The sequence below is a fragment of the Falco punctatus genome (genome assembly GCF_963210335.1).
Source record: "Falco punctatus genome assembly, chromosome: 2".
Taxonomy (NCBI): Eukaryota; Metazoa; Chordata; class Aves; order Falconiformes; family Falconidae; genus Falco; species Falco punctatus.
This window is the reverse complement of record NC_137581.1, coordinates 73,214,192-73,236,802: the sequence shown is the minus strand read 5'-3', so window position 1 is coordinate 73,236,802 and position 22,611 is coordinate 73,214,192. Positions and strand designations below refer to the sequence as shown.

Sequence of the window (22,611 nt, the reverse complement as noted above, 5' to 3'; positions counted from 1 at the left end):
AAGTGACTAGTGATTTTGGAAGGCTTCCATATGACATATGCATGTCCAGCAGAGACCTCCTTAAAGTGACCCAACTTCCAGAGATCAGGTACTCTTTAAAGTCTAGTGACTTTCAAAGGTCTCAAGATGAGCGTTCAAATGCTGAGAAACATAAAATCACTAAATTGCTTTGGAAAAACTTCAGCTAAAAATGTACCTACCTGCAAGAGATTTATTTCAGCTGCTTGACATCAAAACCCAACAGTTGCCTTTTCTGAGGCCAAGAGCAAGGCTTACTTTCTCTGATAAAGTGTTCTCCAAAAGGAACTCATTGCATCTGACGGAAAATTAACACAGGGCAAAGAAGATCACAAAAGACTATGACCTTTCTCCTATATAAATATTTAATCAGGTACTTGACCTCACCGGATTACAAATTAACAGTAATTGGGACCCAAAAGGTTTCCTCCTCTTAACAATTTTTTTCAATTGAACATGTTATTAAATTGGTTCAACTATTTTTTTTTTTCAGTAGAAGGGAATTTGTTACTTACGAAAAATATATTGAGGGACATTAGGAAGACTGCCATCCCTCTTATCAGTTTTCTGAATCCATGAATTTATGTTCTGCACGAAGTAAGTCACCCATCCTACCTAACCTTCACCTGAAGAGACTGTAGACATGAGGCATAGTGTTGTTTGTCCTGGACCCCAGATTCCAGACAGCAGAGGAGATGCTTAGGGACTCCTGTTAATATCCTTTCCTCCTTCTACATGTACACAACAGAAACAAGGAAACTTCCTCCAAAGCTTCTGAACATTTCCCAAAGCAGCAAAGGATGGATTTTGATCTAAGTTGGGACCTTAGACCCATTCAAGACAATGATTTTCCAGCGTGAGAATTTTGCTTGTAACCATCCTATTAAATAACACGCACATGTCGTAAAAATTATATGGGCATGCCTGTCCACTCACAGAGCTCATGAGAGCTCTCTGCACTCAAGCAAAACTACCACTGAAGTTTCCGAGAGGATTTTTATTTGCCCCAGGCTTTCTGACTCAAAAAAATGTTTCTTTCTTTCTTCATTAGTGCAGCAGCCTCCGCTACTTATGTTATATTTTTATCAGCAACGCAATTATACACCCTAAGTCTTACAGACTTCATAAAGCATAAGAAAAAAAGTTATATGGAAGGAAACATCCTGCAAGTTTTTGGGATAGGACTTTTACTGGACATAAAATAATTTGGTTCATCTGTGTGCAAGTTAAAAGAGAAAAAATGCAAATATAGCAATTTTGTGCGATTGGATGCTTTTTCTTTATATCTGTAATTCTAAACCAGCTTTGAAATGACAACTCTGTGTTAGCAAAAAGATTCATTCTTGTCTGCAAAGTGCCATGGGCACATTTAGTGCCCTGCCCCACAAGAAAAATCCCTGTGTCACAATGATGTCTGCCCCTCCGAACAAGAAGGGTCTCATACCCTGGGACTGCACATCTGCAGCTTCCATTTCAGAGGAGTTAAAGTGCTCAGAACAGTTCATTTGCAGCCTTTCAGATCTAACAAAGCCTCCTATGGATGACCAGAGACTGGCTTGGATACAGAACATGAAGAAGCCGCCTGAGGAAGGAAGAGCTCGGAGTGATCCTATCAGTGGCAGTCGGAGGCCATTTTACCTGTGAACTGGCCACAGCATAAGTGAAAGGAAAACTCAAATAAATGACTGTGGGAAACAGGCCTTCAGGTTAAATCAACTATTCTCTAAGTTAATCTCAATGCAAGGGCTGATGGAAGTACAAAGGTGACTTTGGAATCAGCCTTGACAGGCAAGTACTGGTGATCAAATAGCCGTGGTGTTCCTGAAGCTCCTTAGTGCCTCTTATTCATGTCCTGAAGACCAGAAGATCGAGGTCATAGTCACCTTCACCTGGCAATAGCTGAATCCAAACTAAACACCAGGCCCCTGCACACCACTTGTGCTGCACCAGGCTTGTGCTGGGCTAGCTAATCAGGTGGAATTCTCCAGCTCGTTCATCAGATGACTTTGTAGGTCTAATTTAAAAAAAGAACAGGGATATCAGCCAAATACCAAAGTCTAAATAAGTTTTCCTATAAGCACGATGTCGAGATGGTAAGTTTGTGAAGTTCATTCACTAGCTCCAATCTCAGAATGCAAACCAGGTGATGTAGCTTCACTCCTCTTTTCTGACAGCAGTAATCTTGCCAAAGTCTATATTTCTGGGCTGTGGCAAACACCTGGTGACTGTTACAGTTCTGTGTCCATTTTTCCTTCTCTAGGCTGTTTGCCAAAAATCACAGTTATATGTTGTTCTTTGATTACAGTTTGTCTCTATGTCTCAGGTATCTATGCAGACTTCTATGGCTGATTTTCCCATTTTTTTCCCCAGGGTTCTCTTGTTCCAAGTGTTTTTGGATCAAATTCTTTCTTATGCAGAAAGTGTCCTCTGGTTTGCCTCTGAATATCTATGGTCAAAGGCTCATGTGAGTTGCTCACATATGGGTACCTATGGGATTTGCAGTGCCCTAGGGCATCCACCATGACCTCCAGCTGCCACTCTAGTAAACCACAGGTCTCCTTTAAGTCCTGCATCATTCCTCGTGGATGTTTCAGGTATGTCTGTGCATATTAAATGGAACAAGAAGCCTATATGTGGGCAAGTGAATCAGGCCTTTGATGTCTTGTTTTAAAATGCATACACTGTAGCAGCATTTGGGAATTCAGAATTAGTGGAGTGCAATAATATCTACTCTTAACAGTTATGCATCCGTTGTAAGACACTTGATCACAGCTAAACCTGTGGTCTTTTCAATTAGTTATATGCCTTGAGAGATGCTATGCTTATCCACATAAATCATGTTTCACTTCTGATTTTGGAACCTGGAATATATGGATATTATAGACATTACAGTCTAACAGAGATCTACTCAATGCAGTTAAATCAGTCTTTATTTATGTTCACCATTTATGCTGTTTCTCCATCCGTGACTAAAGTACAGCTTCACTGATATGTTTTTTGACTAGTCATTCCAAGGTGTCCTTGTTGATGAATTTCTTTCCTATACTTTTTTTTTGCCTTATTGTGATAACTGCCATTCTTGTACTTTTTGTGACTGATCTCCAGATGATCCAATGTGAGCATGAGAAGTGTTGGTTTTTACCTTTCTCTGCTTATTGTTCATATGACTGCTTGTATGACTCATCCCCATCCAGGGTAAATACAGAGCTTCATACATTTGTAGTGGTCTTACACTCTTACAGTTCATTCCAGGTCAGCTGGTTGCATGTCATCAAGCAAAGCATATTGTCTTGACAGCATACTTACAGCTACTAGTTAATGTCTCAGCTGGACCTCCACTTTCACAGACTCCTCCTACCCTTTCCAAAATAAAATTGCAGTAAGCTTGGCAGTGTTTCACCGAGTCCTTTCTTGTGTTTCATAAAAGTGATCTATGCTTAGTGCCTTATCTTTTGATTCTAGACCAAATCACAAAATTTTCTGTGGCTGTTGTACGTTCTACTTAGAATATGTATTCATATATCTGTCGTGTGTCACTGTCATAGCCCTTGAGGCCTCTGCTGTAGACGAGTTAGGCATCATTCATTTTGTGGTCTATTTCTCTCATTAGCTTGAGATTGACAATTTGGTGTTGTTCAATTTAAGGTTGTTTCTTCTTGCAGTTTCCAGTATTCTCCACAATCATTCCTGATGTTCAATAGTGGTGCTGCCCCTTTCTATTATGTCATTCAGATATATTTTCATTCCTGGGAGACCTCCTAGTGTTTGGGTCGTTGTGCTGCAATATGCTCCTGGTGCTAAATGGATTCCAAAAGGCAATCTCAGGAAGCAGCATCTGCAAAATGGTGATTTCGAAAGCAAATTTTGAAGCGTTCAGTGTCCAGGGGAATCTGCCAAAACCTTCTCTCTGTATCTAATCTTCTGAAGAACTTGGCTTCTGCCATCTCAGCAAACATTTTGTTCCTTGAGAGCAAATGGAAATGTTTCCCTTTTTAAATTATCTTGTTCAGCATCTTGTGGTCACTGCAAAATCTAAGACCAATCCTTTTTGCTATTTTTCTCCACAGCTATAAAGAGCAAGCTTGTTTTATTACCCTGGCCGATTCTGTGAATGAAGCCATCTGTTGTCATGTTTTGCTGCATTTATTAGTGCCACATGTAAGAGATTCTGCATCTTCCATTAACTGTACCTTGAATGTCACCAGATGACCCCTTTCTTCTGCAAGCACACTTCACTTCACGCATTGGCACATTCACGTCTGGTTCAGGTTTGTTCCGGAGGGCCATGAATCTACTGGGCTTTGGCACAAACGAGACCAAGCTTATGCCCATGGACTACTTGCTCGCCTTAGTGCATTACCACAACGTCTTGTTTTACTCTTTGTGCCTTTGAACATCAGTGACACTTCACACTTGGCCAGGCCTGGAATTTGTCCCTTGCTTTCAGATTTCAGTCTCACCTTTGACTTCTCTAACTTTATACTTTCTTTTGAACAAGTGTGTTTCAGTTTCTCTCACTTCTTTCATTTGTGCTCCTGGGCCTAATTTGTGCATCACATGGAGGCCATTTGTGCTTTGTTTTATTAGCCATTCTTTTAACTTTGCAGCATCTTTCTTTGTTGAGCAATTGCACAGCTCGCCTCTGCACACTGTTTATTCACTCCATTACCTGCTCTAGTCTAAGTGTTTTTGCAAACACACAGCTTCTTTTCCTTTCTTGATATTGGCACATATATGGACTTCTTTATATTTATTTGCATCATCTGACAAAGGTATTTTTGACCTTTCTGAAAAAAAAGCACCTGCATTTTTTCTACAGACCCATTTGGTGTTCATAGTCATGGGCTCAAACATTTAGTCTGAGTATTCAGAGAACTTCCAACCGATGCACCACAAAGTGTGCCGTTTTGAACAAGAGCATTTTTCAGTGCTCTAAATTCACAAGGACAAACCTGGTAATTTTGAGTGTGGTAAATTACTGTATCGTTCCATCTGTATCATTGATAACACATCTTCTAGAGCCTTTTTTTTTTCCTAGGGGAACTTTGACAGTCAAAGGTTCGTTTCTTCCACTTTGCTCTCATGAAAGATGTGGTATTTCTATGTACCAAACTTAGTCAAAAATTGTGCTTTTCTTCTATTTATTTGCCTTTACAGCTTTCACATGCACTCTACATATCTGCCTGAGCTTTCTCCTTACCTTCTGAGCATTCACCACAATTTTAAGAAGTTGGAGATTTTTATCCACTCCAGGCACTGGCTTTTTAGCAGGGAGAAAAATAAACTTATATTTTTCTGCTCAAGGAACAGCACCAGTTGGCTCTGGTTTTGTTTTTGTTTTCCTAGACCCTGAAATAGATCCTATTGGTGGACTGCTGATGAAATCGGGGAGCTACTCTAATTGCGTCTCTGTGTGATGAAAGTAACATCTCCCATCCATAAATCAGAAACAGCCCCATAAGCCATCCTGTGAGCGATCACTGCATTTCCAGCCCTTATGACTCTACAGGCAATCACAGAAGATTTGCAGACCTGCCAGCTCTCCACCAGTTTGTGAAAGTTAGCCCTAATGAGGACAGGGAAATGTCACACCAGATTACACTTCCCTGGGTTTTTTGCCAAATCCAAAGCACTGTTTCACTTTCCTTTTCCTCTTAACATTTGTTCCCTTTCTTGGACTCTTAACACCCTTGTTTGCGAAGACCTTCAGACTGGTGTGCCAGTAAGGCAAACTATTAAATCTGGAGCTGCAGCTGATATGGCAATGTTAAACAACAGGCATCACCTGTAAATTTGTACTTTTAGCATTATATTTTGAGGGAAACCTCTGGCATTATTTTATAAATCAAATGAAAATGATCATGAAAAATGATGAATAATGAGGTTTGAAAAACAAGGTAGTACATTTGGACCCAAACAGATGGGCAAGTATTTCATATGCTGCAGCTAACCTGAGCCAACCTAATACAGTTTGTCTCCTCCTTTCTCTAAAACTGTCTTACCAACTTTTCTGTGAGGCTTTATGCAGAATCATTTTTAACCAGAACAAAGCTGATGAGTCTCGCCTCCTGTGTAAGAAAAAACCTCACTGACTGTCATCTATGAGTTCTTTCTGTTTCACTCACTTCTGTCCATATTGATACTGGGTTTTACTTTGCGTTTGTTATTATCACACTTGACAGAAAGTTGCATACATGGGCCAGAAATAGATGTTTGGGTCGTAGTTGTGGTTTTTTGTTCTGTTTATTGCTTCCTTTTTTTCAAATGGAGAAACTGTTGTGAAAGTAGTAAACCGTATTCTTAACAAGCCTGGTGTAAGCACTCCAAAGTTCATTCAGAGCCTAATCCTTAGTACTAAATTACACCAGTTTATCCTGGAGAAAGACTTGCCATGTAGCTTTGGGATTTTAACTGTCATAATGTTCTTCAATAATGTAGCAGGTGGTCGAGGGCTGAAGTATTATATTCAGCCCTTTGAAGTATGCAGTGGGGTAGGTTGGATTGCTGAAATGAAAGTGAGCATGTCAGAGGGGTTACAGGGAGGGAGATAATGTTAGGACGGCTGTATTCCATTGAGTTAAAACCTTAGTTCAAACTTGATTTTTTTTCTGGTGTGCAGACTGCTCTGAGGAAACACACTTCTGATATATTATTGTAAATATATATAGGTGCCTTTTTAAAAAACATACTGTTCCAAAGTATGCACACAACAGTGATCCCACATAATAATACTGATGTGCTCTAATTCCCTTAGAGTGTTTTTCTCACCTGTTTGCTTTTGGAAATGAAAGAAATAAATTTCCAGCTTTGTACATCAGACAGTGTATTGTCTTTCATGTTTAATTTTTTATTCTTGGGATTTGACCTTAAGTGTCAAAATATTTGCACCTAAGAAAAAGGTATTCATCTCAAACCAGACCAGTTATGTACCTATGCTCTAACACTAAAGAGTCTCTGGGTACATCATTCAAAACCACCCAAGTGATGTAGATGCTTGCGCAAATTTCAGATGGAATTGAAGGATCTGGTGGTGAGGGACAGGACTGAAAGCTCCATCCAAAAGGAGGCATCAATTTTTAATTTTGTAACCAGAGTCAAACTCTAATTTAAATTTAAATTTCATTCAATTTAAATATTTTCAAAGATTTTGTGTTTAAAATGTCAATGATAAGTTAGAGTTTTCCTGAAGCCACTACCATCCAGATGAGGTAGCATAAGAACAGCAAGTGAGTTGTGAGGCATATAAAAAAGGTTTAGAAGCAAAAATGTAAGATTAACTGGTCATACATGTTATCCAATAGGGATGAAAAAATAAAACTAACACAAATGATGAAAAGTTACTTTTCCCCAACTTTTTACCTCCTTCATTATATTTTTTTTTTTTATTTTGTACATCATTTCATTCCTGATAATTTTCACATAAGAATTGTGCTTAATTTTAACAGTATCCACAGTCACACCCTTTATGTTAAAAATCCTATTCCTCTGCATGAGCCTCTCTTCTGTTAAAATATGCCATTGCCATGCAAGCAACCCATCCCACTGTGCATTTCACTTGTGCATTGAGTGTTCTCTGTAAATAGGAAGAAAAACCTACAAACTCTTAGCATCCAAACAATTGTTTCTTTTAGTGTAAAAACCAAAGATAAGGTCTAGAATAGGCAGATATTAAACACAATTAGTCTAAATATATGCCTAAGGACAGCTTTATGGTAATTCTACATACTGCCTCCTCCACAGTCCATTGAGTTAAAAGCAAAAGTACAAACATGAGGCAAACATGGAAAATGCCATCACAGTATTTTGAGAAAAGCAGCAACCCAGTGTCAATGAAAATTTAATAACCATTGACATTTTTTTTAATTTCTTACTGTGAATCCAGGACAAACTTTTATTTGACAACCGTATGTCCTTTAAAAGAGATCCATAAGTCTTCAAATAACCCAGACTGTTCCTCCCTCTCTCTTCCCTTCCCTCTCTCTCTCTCAATCTCTCTCTGTCTCCCTTTTTAATGCCCACATCTCCACTATCAGGAACAAATATGATTTCTGATTGAACATCACTTTATTTGCCAGTTCTGTGGTCTTTTCTTATCTTGTTCCACACTTCTCAGGCTTTGTGGTTAAATTATGTATTAAGGTCAATGTCAAAACACGGAAGATCTGTAATCTACAGGGAGCTCCCTTTTATTCGTTATTACAGTGAAGGCTGAGCACAACTGTCAGGGAGCTTGGGATGTGCTCAGCATGGAGGCTTGCTACACAGCAGGGCTCTACAAAGCCTCTCTCCTTGTTCTCCCAGGACGAACCCTTGATAGATTTACCCAGATAACCCATCTCACTTTAAAGCTCTCTTGTCTCTGCTTCAATCTGAAAGCTGTCAAGTGCACCTATATAGTAATGTCATAAATCAAACGTAAAATGTGTACACTGGAGACACTGCGAGTGTCATGTATTCACTTGTACTTTGAGATCTTCTAAAGTAAAATGGTGTCAGAATAAGGAAGGCTGGGAGGAATGTTTTTTTCCTTAAAAACGACAGAATAGTTGAAAAGGTTGGCTGTAAACTTTTTTTAAAAACTTTTGTTGTTATAAAGCCGAATTCTGGTTTATCCTAAATTAATCAGGGACAACTATTTAGTAAACAAAAAAAAAAAAAAAAAGAAAAAAAGAAAAAAAGAAAAAGAATCTATCTGTAAACAATGTGATTTAATGCAAGGCCATGTATTGATTTTGTTTCTTTGGTTTTCTTCTTGACAAGCATTTGTCAACACGGATTTGTATTAGTGCCCAGGTTTGTTTATTAAAGACGCATCATTCTTTTGCTGAACAAGAAACAATTCTCTTGCAGCAGGAGTACAACATCAAAGAGGGATCCTAAAACAAGATGCCAAGCATGACAAGAAAGAAAAGGAGCCCTCTATGTGGAATGTACCACCACTGAACTTAATTTTTTTCTTATCCTCAGATAAAGACAATTTTAATTTTTTATTGGCAGAAGAGGCTTACTATTTCTTATTTAGTAGAGTCTGCATTTTATTTTTCTCGTGGAGGAAGAGGTTGCATTTGCAACATCCAGGCTGCCTTGTAATCAGGTAACTCCTAGCAAAACATCCTAAAAACTGGTCCTGCAATTCAGACTTCCTTGACTTTAAGTGTTCTGGCTCAAAGCTTATCTATTTTGAGGCCAGTTTGCATATGACCCTTAACTAAAGGTACCTGTGAATCATAGAGTATTGGGAACTTTTTAATCTATGTATTCCATACTGCATCCCAAATGAGTTTGACAAGTTTACATCGTTAATCTGCAAAGAGCACTAGCATAACTTTGAAAGAATCTCATCCACAGAAGCCCTCAAAGAGGATTATCTCTCCTTTTAAATCATTTGGAAGTGAAAAGTATCCAGTTCAGCTGGGATCCAGAGTGTGTGCACTTTCTGATGGAGGGTGAGGGGAGGCCCAAGAGGTGTTCCACTCTGGAGACACATGTGTGAGTCTGAGCTGTAAACCAGCTGGTGCCAAAGGTCACCCCAGAGGGTGCCAGATTTTTTAGGCTGGGGAACCAGCCCAAACAGGATGTGATACTAGTTTTTTCATTCCCTCTCCTAGTGTTGGCTGCAAATCTCTGCAGCTCCTTCACCAAACACACCTATGGTCTGCTTAGGTTCATGGACATACTTGGATCTCTCGAAGTTGTAAAATCATTCATCTTTATTTCGGTGTACATCTTGCAATATTTCAAAAAGCTTCAGGTACAGGCAGTGATGTAGTCCATACTACTAACAGAGACACCTTTGCTATATGAGGTATTACTTTCACACTTTCCTAATCTGTATCTTTTGTCTTGTTTTCTTTTTTAAAAATGGCCTTCCTGCTTGATAGCATCTGTTACACCCTCTTGGAATCTGAAAATGATGCAGGTATGCTTTGCCATCAAGATCTTGACATGATCTGTCAGGAGCCATAATATAAGAAAGTAAGCATGACCATGCTGGGTCAGATCGGAGGCCCATTTGCCCAGTATCCTGTCTCTACCTTTGGCCAGCCAAACAGCACAGAAAAAAGTCAAGTAATGATATTTCCACCAGACTGCTCACAGCCCCCAACAATCTGTCATTTAACAACTTCCTGAGCCAAACATCACATCTTTATGTTTACTAGACATCAGTGGACGTTTCTTCCATGCATGTGTCCACTCACTATGTCACTGTGTAAATTTAAGCATCCACACAGCAATTCCACAGCCTAACTACACACTGTGTAAAGAAAAGCCTCACTTCACACTTTTGAACAATTTACCCAAGATCTATAAAACAGAAAAAGAGCAGTGGAATGCTAAAAAGCACCTGCCTTAAAGGGAGCCAAGAAGCATTAGAGGCTGTCTTGTCTTGTCATCATCTGGAATCTTCTGATTATTCCAAGCAGGAGAGAACTTTATGCTTTGTACTTTGAAGTGCATCTGGATATACAACTCTATTAGTGTTGTTGTGTAGAAAGACAAGGTTTTATGAGGAAAGCAGTCCCAATCTGTGCATCTCCTTTACTAGGAGAATTTTTTCTGTTCCCTCTTAAATATTTTATGCATTATTGAAGATGAGAAAGTCTGGGAAAAGCCTTTTTCCCATCATCCTTCAGCCAGATTTCTTTGGGGTGATTCCCAAGTAACAGCAATGCCCTGTGCTACTGAAAAGTAAATGACTGTGATCTCACCAATAGTATGTCTGCATTGCAGGTTTAAATTCTATTAAAGGAGGCATTGTCTACGAGAAAGAAAATATCTTGGCTGTATGAGTCTATGTACACTTCTCTCTCTGGTGAGTGACATTCTACTAAGGATGGTTATTACAAGAATTAAGGATTTGCATGTTGAGAATCATGATTTCCCAGACAGTTGAAGTATAGAAAAGGTAAATAAAGCTGTGCTTTTAGATAAAGGTATAGTTTAAGATCTTCATAGAAACTACACTTCTCTCTAAACCTACTTATTGGAATTGAAATAATTTCACTTTAACTGTCCAAGAGAAAAATACCAACCCACGTTCAAATTTTACTTAGCCCTTCCTCACAGAAAAGTTCTTGTAGCCTCTAAAAAGTATCTCTGTTCCAAGAGTACCTTGAAATTGTCTGCTTAGTGTAGTAACTAGTTTAACATGACTTTTTTTCCCCTTTTTGTTTTTAATAAGAGACAAGTAGGCTTGTTGTTCAATGTTCTTCCTTTTGTAGAGGTCAGAGGGCATACCCTAAAAGCTCATGGTTACATTATTATCAGCAGTAGCTGATCAAGAGAGGAATGAACAGTCAGAAATACAAATCACATTATCATCCATCATCCATATTTTGCATCTTTAAATTCTTTTCAGTGTCAACATTTCCAAGTGGCAGCATCAGTAAAAGAAAGTCTCTGAAACCCCTGCAGATTTTTTAACAGGTCACTCCAGAGAGCAAGTTTAGGGCTTTCTTTAAATTCATGTTTTTATATTCTCAAGCCATTGAGTGTCAGGCTCACCACTGCTCCACTTTATATATATGCTTTCCACTTCAGAAGGAAAAGCCATGGTGTATCTGAAGCAAACCCTATCTGAAGAGCCATGAAAATAACTTCTGACTACCAGGCCTAATTAATGCCTCCATGCTGACCTCTACATCCAGCCCATATCAAAAATGTTACAGCAGAGCTGATTCAACATGAACTCAAGATCAGGAAAGACCTGGTACTAATGAATACTAATGAACAGTAATTATTGGAACTCTGCCACAAAAACCCACTGCAGAGACATATGCTAATGGGCTTTACACAACCAGGCACAGGACTTCATATCCACTAAGAAACTTCTGCTAGACTAAGAGCAAAAGGAACCATATGTCACACACTACCCTGTTTGCACCCATTTCCTCCCTTGCCCCTTATGCCTGACATCCAGCTTATGTCCCCTATACAGGCCAGCTCAGGTCCAGCTCAGTTCTGGTTTCCTTATCAGGCCCAGGGGGTTATTTGCATCAATTTGGTGGCTGGGTTTGCTTTTCTGATCTTGTTTCTCCCTCAGAGTGGGCAAAATACTGCCTACAGAGGAGAAAGGGATCTTAGTAGGATAGGTCTTGGTCTGTAACAATTGTGCAGATAATAATACTTGCCAGTGGGAAGAAATAATGGGAAAACAGATCCAAATGTGACATCCAGACCTTCTCTGATATATTTAATGAAAAAATTACCCTCCAGAAGGGACACGCGTGATACTTTTAAACATGGTGGTGGTTGGTTTGACAAGCTTCTTCCCTTCTGTAACATCCAGTGCTGGTCTTGCCCCACTGAGAGGATGTCCTGATCTCAGTGAAAATTGCTCCTGAGATGACCTTGAGTTGCAAGAGTAAATGCAACATAATGAAGCCCCTGAGTGAGCTGTTTATGTTATAAACTCACTATTCTGGGCTAGTGCAAGAGGTCAATATGAAAAAAGCAATTTGACTTAGGGCTGGATCAAGTGTCTGCAGCTGTGAGTGTGGGGCAGCATGGAGCAAGAATACCCCAAACTGAGGACTGAAGAGGGATTATCTATTCTCCCCTGGACTCACAAATACTTGATTTGCACAAGCTCCATAGTATCTGTGTTTTTACTGAAGCCTTAGCTCCTGGAATCATATAATTAGGATCTCAGCTTTCATTTTACTTAGTAAGCAATTTTCTAACCCTGGTGGGTGTGGGCAAAAGCTTGTAAATACGACCTATGTGAACACTAATGGTTCCAAAACAGAGTGCTAATAAAAAAGCCTAATGTTCATTGACTTTTTTTAATATGTGATTCAAGATAACCTCCTCTTTAGAGTAGATGTTGAATTGCAGCCCTTAAAACTTAGGACTTTGTACAGGCTGCACAGAGATTGTGCTCAGAGTGTTGCCTGTCAAATGATAAACGGCCTCAAGTTACACCAGGGGAGGTTTATATTGGATATTAAGAAAGATTTCTTCACTGAAAGGGTGGTCAAGCATTGGAACAGGCTGCCCATGGAAGTGGTAGAATCACCATCCCTGGCGGTATTTAAGAAACACATAGATGTGGTGCTTAGCGACATGGTTTAGTGATAGACTTGGCAGTTCTGAGCTAACAGTTGGGCTTGATGATCTCAAAGGTCTTTTCCAACCTAAATGATTCTATGATTTGCACTCATCTTTGATCACAGTACACAGTGACTGGCCCTGCTGTCTCCCCCCAAAACCTTTCAGTTACCAGATTGTTGCCAATCATACCTCATTCAGGCTGTTTAACATGCCCTGAATTTGCAATGCGTTAGTCGTAGCTTCTGTGCTGGTTCTTGTGTCCATAAACATAGGAAGGAGTTTCTGTGAGGAAAAAATAACCATCCCTGCCAATTTCCATGGGGACAGAGAGCAAAGAGAAAGCACAAGGGCACACCGTAGGTTTACCTCTTCACTTGACGGAATGTACCTACCCATACTTTTTGAGAGGGTTTGACTTTTACCTAGTATGAGATGATAGCACAGCACATGATTACCATAAATGAGGAAGAGAAATGACTGATATGAAAAGCAGCCACATGCTGGGCCCTGAAGGGTCATGAAGACTAAGGAACACAGGGAGCTGTGGTTAGCACTGCCAGTGGTCATGTACCCAGCCACTGGCTTAGCTGTCATTTAGCACTCTGCCCATTCAGCTTTGTTGTTCTTTGTGGTTTTTTGGTGTTCAGTTCTTCTCCAAGGGTATTTTCTGTCTCTGATCCTCAGTCTCTGTCTCTTTCCCCCCTGCATTTGCCCCTGCTGTATGTAGAAGTATCCTAGTAACTCATGCTTTCTCTGGCTTTAGAGTTCACTGGTGAGCTAGGAATGGAGAGATTTTTGTATTTGTAGGGGTTGTTTTAGCTGGTGTGTTCACTCAGGAAGAGTGCTGGCTACATCTGCTTACATTTAAAAGTTTCTAGCCTTCTGGCTACTAGAGAAATATTTCAAGTTTTTCCCCTTTAAATGAAAGCCTAAACTCTACAGAATCTGAACCTACCACATCATCCATAGAAATGCATCAAACAATAGAGAGCCATCCCGTGGGAGAGCTGTTTGACATCTGGTTCTTACTTCTGTACTTTTCCATCTCCTCTCCAACCTCCTCCCTTCTCTTATCCCTGCTGTGTTCATATCTTGCTAACTGAAATTGAACTAAACAGGGCATCACGATGTACCCATAATGGTCAGCAGAACAAGAGGTGTATTTGTCAGCTGTAACTATTTAGGAAAAAACATGCACCTGCCAGCCGAAAGACCTCAATACACTTGACCTTCAGTCTGAAACAGCAAGCTACCACCCAGGCAATGCATGAAAATCCATATTCTTTGTCCTCTAGGACGTTAGTGGAATTACCCCATTTCTAGAAGTGAAGGGGTCCTATACTTTCCTTGTCTCTTGACCAGCACTTTTCTGCCTAGCACTCTGGAACAGCTCTTGCTAATTTAAGTACCTCCTGGTATTCCCTGGGTTGCAGAGTTTACAGAAGAGGATTTTTTTTTCCCCTCTCCCTGCCTCCTCCCCCCAAGCAGAAATATAATATATTTTTTTTTTCTCCTCACTGTCTATTGTCCAAAAGCAAGAAATCATTTTAACTACAGGTGCCTGGATCTGACTGGATTATTTCTGGAAAAGATCCACAGTATCTTTAATTAGCTACTACAAGCTGAAGGAAACAAATGCAGTATCTGTCTGCTTTGGCTGTAGAGCAGCTCCTCCTCATCTGTTCACCAGAACAAAAGCTTTTCTTTCAGTCAGTAATCAAGCTGTTAATCTAGAATTATGTCCTATTTATCAAGCATGTTTTACAGAATTCAATACATTAGCATTGTTGGTCATCTTTGTCAACATATGCCTTTCTTCCAGGTTTTTCTCATACAATTTTCCTGTAGCTGATATATCCAATGAAATTCTCAGTTCTAATAGGCCAGACTTCATTAATACAAAGGAGGTACACATTCTGTCAAGTCTCTCAATTCAACCATAAAACATGGTAAGCATTCATTACCATTTTTCAAACTATTCAAGAGCAATCAGTGAGGTATTAAAGTCAACATTTAAACACCTGCTGATTTCAGTGGAACCAGCAAGTACATCTGATGGAAAGTGCTCCTGCCAACAAGGTCATTCACTTGTCAGGCATATAGTTCCACAGCTTGATAATTTATTCTTAGAGATGTTTGGTGTCCAGGCAGACTTTAAGAAGGTAGTGTTGAATTTTTTGATATATGAAATCCTAGACAACATTGGCCCTAAATCTTGTCAGCTGTCCATTTCTTCTAGTAGAGGGAGGGTGCACTTGCAAAGACTGTAGCAGAAAAAGTCAACTTTGAGGACAATTTAATTCAACCTACTAGTCACAAGACACAGGTGCAGTTTCACTAGAGGACAGACAAGGACAGTAGCTCCCAAACAGTCAAGGCCACTGAAGCACAGACATACTCCTAGTCACATGATGCTACAACACCTACACAGCTTTCCCATTCACTTTGCAGCTGTAAATGTCTCTGAAAAATTGTCGTATTATATCAGCTTGTCCAGTCACAGCTATTAGTCCCTCTTACAAACTTTAACTGACTTGTAACCTTACATCCACACACATCCACACAGGTACCATAACATGTCAACTATTTCTTATCAGAACTGCTTTAACATTAGCAATATTCCTGAACTGTACCCACTGTACTTCAGGGTTGTTTTTTTCCAAGAGATGTTTTGGAATTGAATATAGTGCTTTAGAGTTCATTAAGTCATAAAAGAACAGGGTGTTATGGCAACTTTGGTACTACCTATACCTTTTAAAAATAACTGCACAGGACTGGAGATAGAAAGAAGTGAGTTCAGTCCCTTGAATACTTTGATATCAACAGTGCAAGAGCCACATATGAGCAGAAACAGATCTGTTTGCACATCAGCAATAAGCTTTGCCAGAAAGATTCCCATCCCACCTGGTAGCTCTTTATTGTAAGCATACCATTTTTCTAACTTATCCTGCGAAGAACATGCTAAACTTGAGACGCCCTTGAAAGCTGGCCTCTTTCAAAAGCTCATCTGCCATTTCTGAGGTCTTCCTTTTCAGATGTGGTAAAACTTTACATGTATTTGTGAAGCATTTCAGGTTGCAGGGAATCTTAGAATATCTGCTGCTTCATTCCTAACAAAAAGCTTCTCTAAATGTTAAGAATAACTTGCTTTCTACTCATCTTGTTCATCAGCATGTGAACAGTCTGGTAAGTACCTGAAATGCTTGAATGTTTCAAAATACAGCATCTTCTACACCTAAGTGGAACTTAGCTTCAGCCTTCAAAGTCAGAACAAAACCAACAGCACTGGCAATATGTAGTGTTATTCCCTCCTGAGCCTGCTTCCCATGTCATGTTCTTCGAAGAGCTGCACAAATATTAGCAAAGCTCCTCACTTCTCTGTTAAACCAGATATCATTACGGACTTTTCAAATATGATAGAATTCATGAGGGGTGAAAGAGTTAAACAATTTAAACCACACAATACATCAATTCCAGACTAGCACTTGAGGAATAAAACTTTACAGAACCAGGCTGCAAGTTAGCTCAACACATCACTGACAACCCTTAAAATACATGGTAAGCATAAAAACTTTCCATGTCCCAGCAATGGAAAGAAATCGGATGCTCAAGCAGCAGGATTTTACACAGCATTAGTCATGAAGCACTTGAGCGATTCATATTTTAATGAACGATGACAACAGGTCTCGTGCTTGAAACTTGAAACCTTGAAGACGAGTCTCCAAGGTTATCAAGACAAAGGTCAAGTCGAGGTGAAAAAAGCATACATCTTGCAAGGCAAGTCACAAAGCACTGCACAACTACAATCCAAAGCAGAGCAGAATAAATATAAAGTATGCCAGATGTAGCGATTTTAAAAAGCTAAGAAAAACTATGATCCTACAAAACTTTGGCTGACATCATTCAAAACTAGTGGAATTCAACAGACCCTTCCCATTACTAGCTGGTTATGAGAGCGTTAAGCTATTAACAGTTACTACATCCTCAAGATGTTGCTTTAATATGCTGTCAGAACAACATGCACCCCTTAAATATTCCATAAAGAAATGAGAACCCCACTGTGAGGGTTTGATGGTATCCTTGTATTGCATCAGTAAGCCCGTGCTTAGATAACATGCTGAAATCACTGAAGTTTCTGGACTGGAAGTGGACCAAAAGAAGTATGTCATGAAAAAGAATCACTCATCTTTTATGCTGTGTTGTAGATAGCAATAAGAAAGATCTGGACTTGATAATCAATGCTGAAAATATTCTACAAATTCTACAGATTCAGTGAATGGTAGGAATCTTGGTGACTGCTTGAAGAGCATTGTTACATGCAGATGGTTGCCCAAGTGAGTCCGCTGACTTTACTGTGCCATAGACCAGGTCCCACAGTTCTGGAGTCTAATTCAGTTACAGACAGATTTGTGAGTTTTTAAGCAAATCTTTGAAGATACACTCACTCAGGCTCAGTGTTTCCATGCTTCTTCATTTAATCATAGTTTGTGCTATTGTGTTTTACTGCTTTTGACAGGAAATATTATGACAGCATTTAAAAAAATAATTTTAAAGGGTGGCTTTCAGACATTGTTTCCGAATTCATGCAGTGTTTAAATGCCCAACTTATAGAAAAATAATCTCTTTCCCCAGTAATTTCATCATCTTCTTTTATCCTTCAATTTATTTAATTGTAAATCTGTTTTAGATATAACTCGCCTTGAGTCACCTGGTCACAATATATGTAGTAATTTGCCAGACAGAATTCTTTATACTGGTGGTAATTTCATTAAAGTTGTTATCCCACAGTGTTGGAGAAGTTTCTCAGTAGTTAAGTCCCAGGAGAGCAACTGTGCCAATGGATATCTGTCTGTGGGAGGAATTTCTGTCAGGCAACCCCAAATTTCCAGTTTTGTGCAGGGAAAAGCTAACTGGAGTGTTACTGTTGGACCAGGAAACTGCTGAATGGCAACTACAACCCTGCCCAGAATCTTGTCTACACCTTTAGGCCTCTTCTCTTTGATAGACAGCACATTTCACAGCAGGCAACACAGGGACAGCCTCCAAGTATATCCATGTTTCTGCACTGAAAGTAGGCATGTATGTTCATTGTTGAAGGCTGTTACTCCTTACTCATTCCTTTTCACCCTCATGAGGATGGGCACTTGTTAATATTAGCAGAGGAATTGTATTTTACTCATATACCCATATTACCTTCTATTTATGGAGGTCCAAGCTAAGACAAACTTGCTGAGGTAAACAGATAAAAAGAAAAATCATGCATGAATGTGAATGATCATATTGCAAACGTGGCAACTTTTGGTTGTTATGTACAACAGAACCTACTTGAGATTCTTCAATCTTTCTTCTTTTTACAGTCAGCTCCACCAGTTACACTTCACTCTTCTGGAAGGGCTGCAACATCTAGCAAAACAAAAAGTTCCAAAATGCCAAAGATTTTTGCTTTCACCTCTCCCATCTCTGTTAGAGGATCGGTGAGGTGAACGATTATATTACAGAATGTCACTGCTGATGTGAAGTAAAAAAAAACCCCACAAACCTGCTTAGTACCCGCTGTCAAATACAAAAGCAGAGACTTACTTCATGGTGCTTTCCCCGCACCTTAGGATACTCAGCTCCTGCAAAAAGTTGTTGCCAGGTGCTCTTTCTGGCATTCCCCACCAAGACGCCAAGCTCTATGAGAGCTCTATGAAAGCAAACACAATGGTCTTCTAAGAGTGGCAAAAGGTGAACCAAGGAAATGAGAAGGAAAATGGCTTCTGAGACCAACAGAGAGAGCTTGTAGCAAGACCAGCATGAAAACTGATATCAGACCTGTGTTTTACCTGCTGATAGCAGCGCTCAAGTCACAGGAAGTACCTGATCAGTGGCACCTCCCTGTCTATAAAAGAAAATTAAAGAAAAGGAAAAAGCCGTGGCAGAAATCTGTAGTTGCCAGAAACCCAAAGCCACTGAAGAATAATACATTCCTTCTTTGGTAGTGCAGCTGTTTAGTTTGTGCTCCCTTTTTTTTTTCTTCTTCATAATGTTCCTGCCCTGATCCAGAAGTGTTGTCAGTCTGTGCATACAACAGAAATCTCCAGAGCTTTGGCACCAAACTTCCATGTAACGCCTCCCTTTGTTTTGCCACTAGCCTTTCTGCAAGTCTGAAAGTACTGTGGATTCAGGTTACAGACAGCGAAATCCTGCCACCAGAAACTTAATGGAGATAGAGCAGAATTTACCCTTTAGTCAATCCCTGACTGTACTGCCTTGCCCTGCAGATACCATTCTGCTCTTTTTTCACTGTATCGATACTGTCAAAAGTGATAAGCCAAAAGCTTTCTTTTATACAGCTGAAAAGATATATTTCCCAAGTCTCCTTTCAGATTTGATTGTACAATTTTTATCACAGATGAGATTAATGTGTATATGCAAGCACTCTTCATTCTAGATTCTTTATTTTTTATTAAAACAACCATTTCCAAATTTTTCTATAACTTCTTTTTACTCTTAACAAAGATCTTCATGATCTTTCTCTGTTTCTTTTCTGAACTCAAGTATTCAATCCAATTAGATTATCATCTTTATCCAGTATTTAGCATGAAGTCTTACTATTTAATACATGCAGTCATCTCTTTCTTCTGTCCAATACTTAGTCTTTTCTTCAACTGTTTGTACCTTGAGGAAAATACATATTTCATCAAAAGATCCAATAACACATTAAACACATACCCCCTCCTACCTTCAAAAGATCATACTTAACCCCCTCTTAATTTGGTGAGGTATGTAGCCTTCATCCAGTTTCTACTGAAGACAATGAAAATACAAATTCTGTCTTTAAAGCAGATAATGCAAGCCCTTGACAAGCAACCACAGCAAAGCCAGGGCATATCCAGAAGGAGGCATCCTTTTCATAAATGGAGGAAGATGCCAGTCTTGAAGCTATCAGCCTGATGCTCTCATGTGCTTAAAATCCATTAAAACTACTCCTTTAAAGAAATATAGATAAAAAGATCAGAATATCATGTGACACAATATAACCTATCACAGCAATAAATCAAAGATTCTGACCATGATTACAGACATTATCTCTTATTACCTGCAAAAGAAAATATAAACCAGATATCTTATTTCGTATCCACAATGTCTCTAGCGGCTTAGTAGCTTTCTAATGAATATCAGCTTAAAATAAGCTCCTTAGAGATCTGTTTCTGTGAAGACAATATTCCCAAAGAAAACCCGTGACTGCTAAGTAACCTTTGTTATACTCATATGGCAATGATCTGTTGGCCTAGGAAGCATGTACATTTTGTATATTTCTCACTAAAAGGTATTTTTTTTTTCCTGGGAGGATTTAAGAAAATACCCCTTTAAAATGCTGATGTAAAACTAATTCTCTTTCCTGACTGATTAAAAAAAAATTATTAAAATAAATACTGTGGAGAAGAAATATCAATGAATGTGACAGCAACCTGGGCTTGATTTGAAAAACAGTAGGAGAAAGGCAAAAGACTGTGAGAGGAATATATAACGGTAGTACTTTTCGAACAATCTACTTAGATGGTGTGAAAGCTTTTTAAATCTTGCATGTGAAAAGTGAGTTTTTATCACTTATGTGTACTTTGCACCAATTTATATAAAATAATCCTAGCGGCTCATGGTGCAATTTTTATTCATCCCATAAAAGGTGTTAGAAAGTTACCACATAGTACCTTTGGCTAAATAAATCAAATTAAAAGAAAACCCATTATTTTACTACACTTTTCTGACAGCTACAGTGCAGCAATGAGAAACTTTTTCAGCAACTAATCTGTATCCAGCATAATTACAATGTTTAACAGTTTAGTTTTCACATATTTGTTACTTACCTCATTATCTTCCTATAAACCTAGATCATCACATTTAATGATATTTCAAAAATCCTCCATCTGTGTTGAAAAGTTTTAAGAAACAGTCTTTCCCTTGCTCTTTCAGTACCTCTGGGTTCTGTTGTTTGATTAGTGGATGCCCTGTCCCCGTTTAAATATGCTAAAAGACTCACCTCTTCTGATTAGCAGAGTCTGCCATGCAAAGCCTTTGTGTTGCACTTTCTGCTGATTTGTACTGCATTACACTGAGATCCAAGTATGTGCCTGCTCTTTTCTATTGAACTCATTTATCTTTGACGGTCAGCCTCACATGTGCATTTGGTGTCAAAGTGTGGAGAGAGAAGCAGGCACAGAAATGCCTCTTCTCCTTACTCTTAATTTTTGTACTGAAGGGAATGTGGATTCAATGCGTAGCAATCACCTTTCAAGTCAGCAGCAGAACCACAGATAATTATCAGAGTTTGGATTTGAAAACACTGTGCCAGACAAAAGGCTTCTTGACAAGTCTGCCTCTAGGGGATGGGAAAACGTAGCAGGATGGAAATCACAGTGGCCTAGCACAATGAGAAAGCGTATAGTATACAACCAGTTCTTGGGTCAAGCTCCCCCAGCACTTTCAAGATATTGTTGGTACCATTCCCCATCCAGAGCCGGGGAGGGCTGAATAGGTGCTCTGTGTCTTGCTGTGTCAGCGTTTCTAGGATTTCTAATAAAACAAAAGAACTTCTGGCCTTTTCCCTGCTGGTTATCTTTCATTTCAGTTGATTTCAATGCAAATAAAGGGCTGAAGCCATAGTTACTATACATGTCCCCCACCACAAAAACGTATGGTAAAACGCAGCTTACTGAGGCAGCTCAGGTGGCGAAAGTGAAGCCTCCAGCATCCCTCCCATCCCTGTCCCACCTTCTGTGCTAACTGGGCAAATGTGGCAGCTCTGTGCTCAGCAAGGTCTCCAAGTGGGGAAGAGGTGAAAGACCACTCAGAACTATGCTGAGAACAAAGAACTGGACCTGTATCTTCAGGTCTTTTGTACAGGCTGAAAATCTTTTGAAGAGCGATCAGGTGTGTCTCTCTGCTGAGAGACAGTAGAGTTGAAATCACTCAGGTGTCAGTTCTGAAACTTTCATATAAGTGTCTCCTCAACACCAGCTCTATTAACATTACCAGCTTCATGGGTCACACTTCAAGTAGGTTTTTTATCTAGCAGTCTTTGCTTGCCCCAGATGAGCAGTCATGGAGCAATGTGTGTTAGCCCTTGAAGATACATAAGGCACATGGTACGTCTTACTGACTCAAGAGTCGTCACACCAGCATCTCTGAGGTCAGAAATTAGTCTGTGGGCTGCAAAGCTCTGTCAACATTTGCCGATATGCTGTCCAAACCACTTAGTTGCATTTGAAGCATATGTGTAGGCAGCGTACTGCGGTCAGTATAATCCATACAAAAAGCGTACCATCTGCAGAGCACCCAAGTCCCAACCTCTAAATAAAGCTCTGCAGCTCCATTACAACAAGGCCAGGAATGGTTAATCTTCCTCTGGGATGAATGGGGGATGCAAGCTGCCTTTATTCTGCCTGCATTGCCTGCAGCCTGATTTTGTACTCTCAGAACTTGTAACAAACACTTACCTCCCCAAACACATCCAGGTGACACAGAGGTGGAACAAAACCCTCGTCAGTCCTTCCATCC

The 22,611-nt window shown here is 39.5% G+C and overlaps 1 protein-coding gene across 2 annotated transcripts in view; it reads right to left on the bottom strand.

Moving 5' to 3' along the window:
- LOC308058878 (uncharacterized protein) overlaps positions 1 to 22,611 on the bottom strand; it is a 75,757-nt gene that overhangs the window by 6,910 nt on the left and 46,236 nt on the right. The window contains exons 5-6 of one of the 2 annotated variants that reach the window (XM_080375375.1): positions 22,551 to 22,611; positions 1 to 19,731 (exon numbers count right to left, since the gene is read on the bottom strand). The exon at positions 1 to 19,731 is cut by the window's left edge and continues 6,910 nt beyond it. In XM_080375375.1, the coding sequence (XP_080231501.1) occupies positions 19,665 to 19,731; positions 22,551 to 22,611 (128 nt within the window). In that variant the 3' untranslated portion in view covers positions 1 to 19,664. The other variant, XR_013926009.1, reaches the window with a different exon arrangement.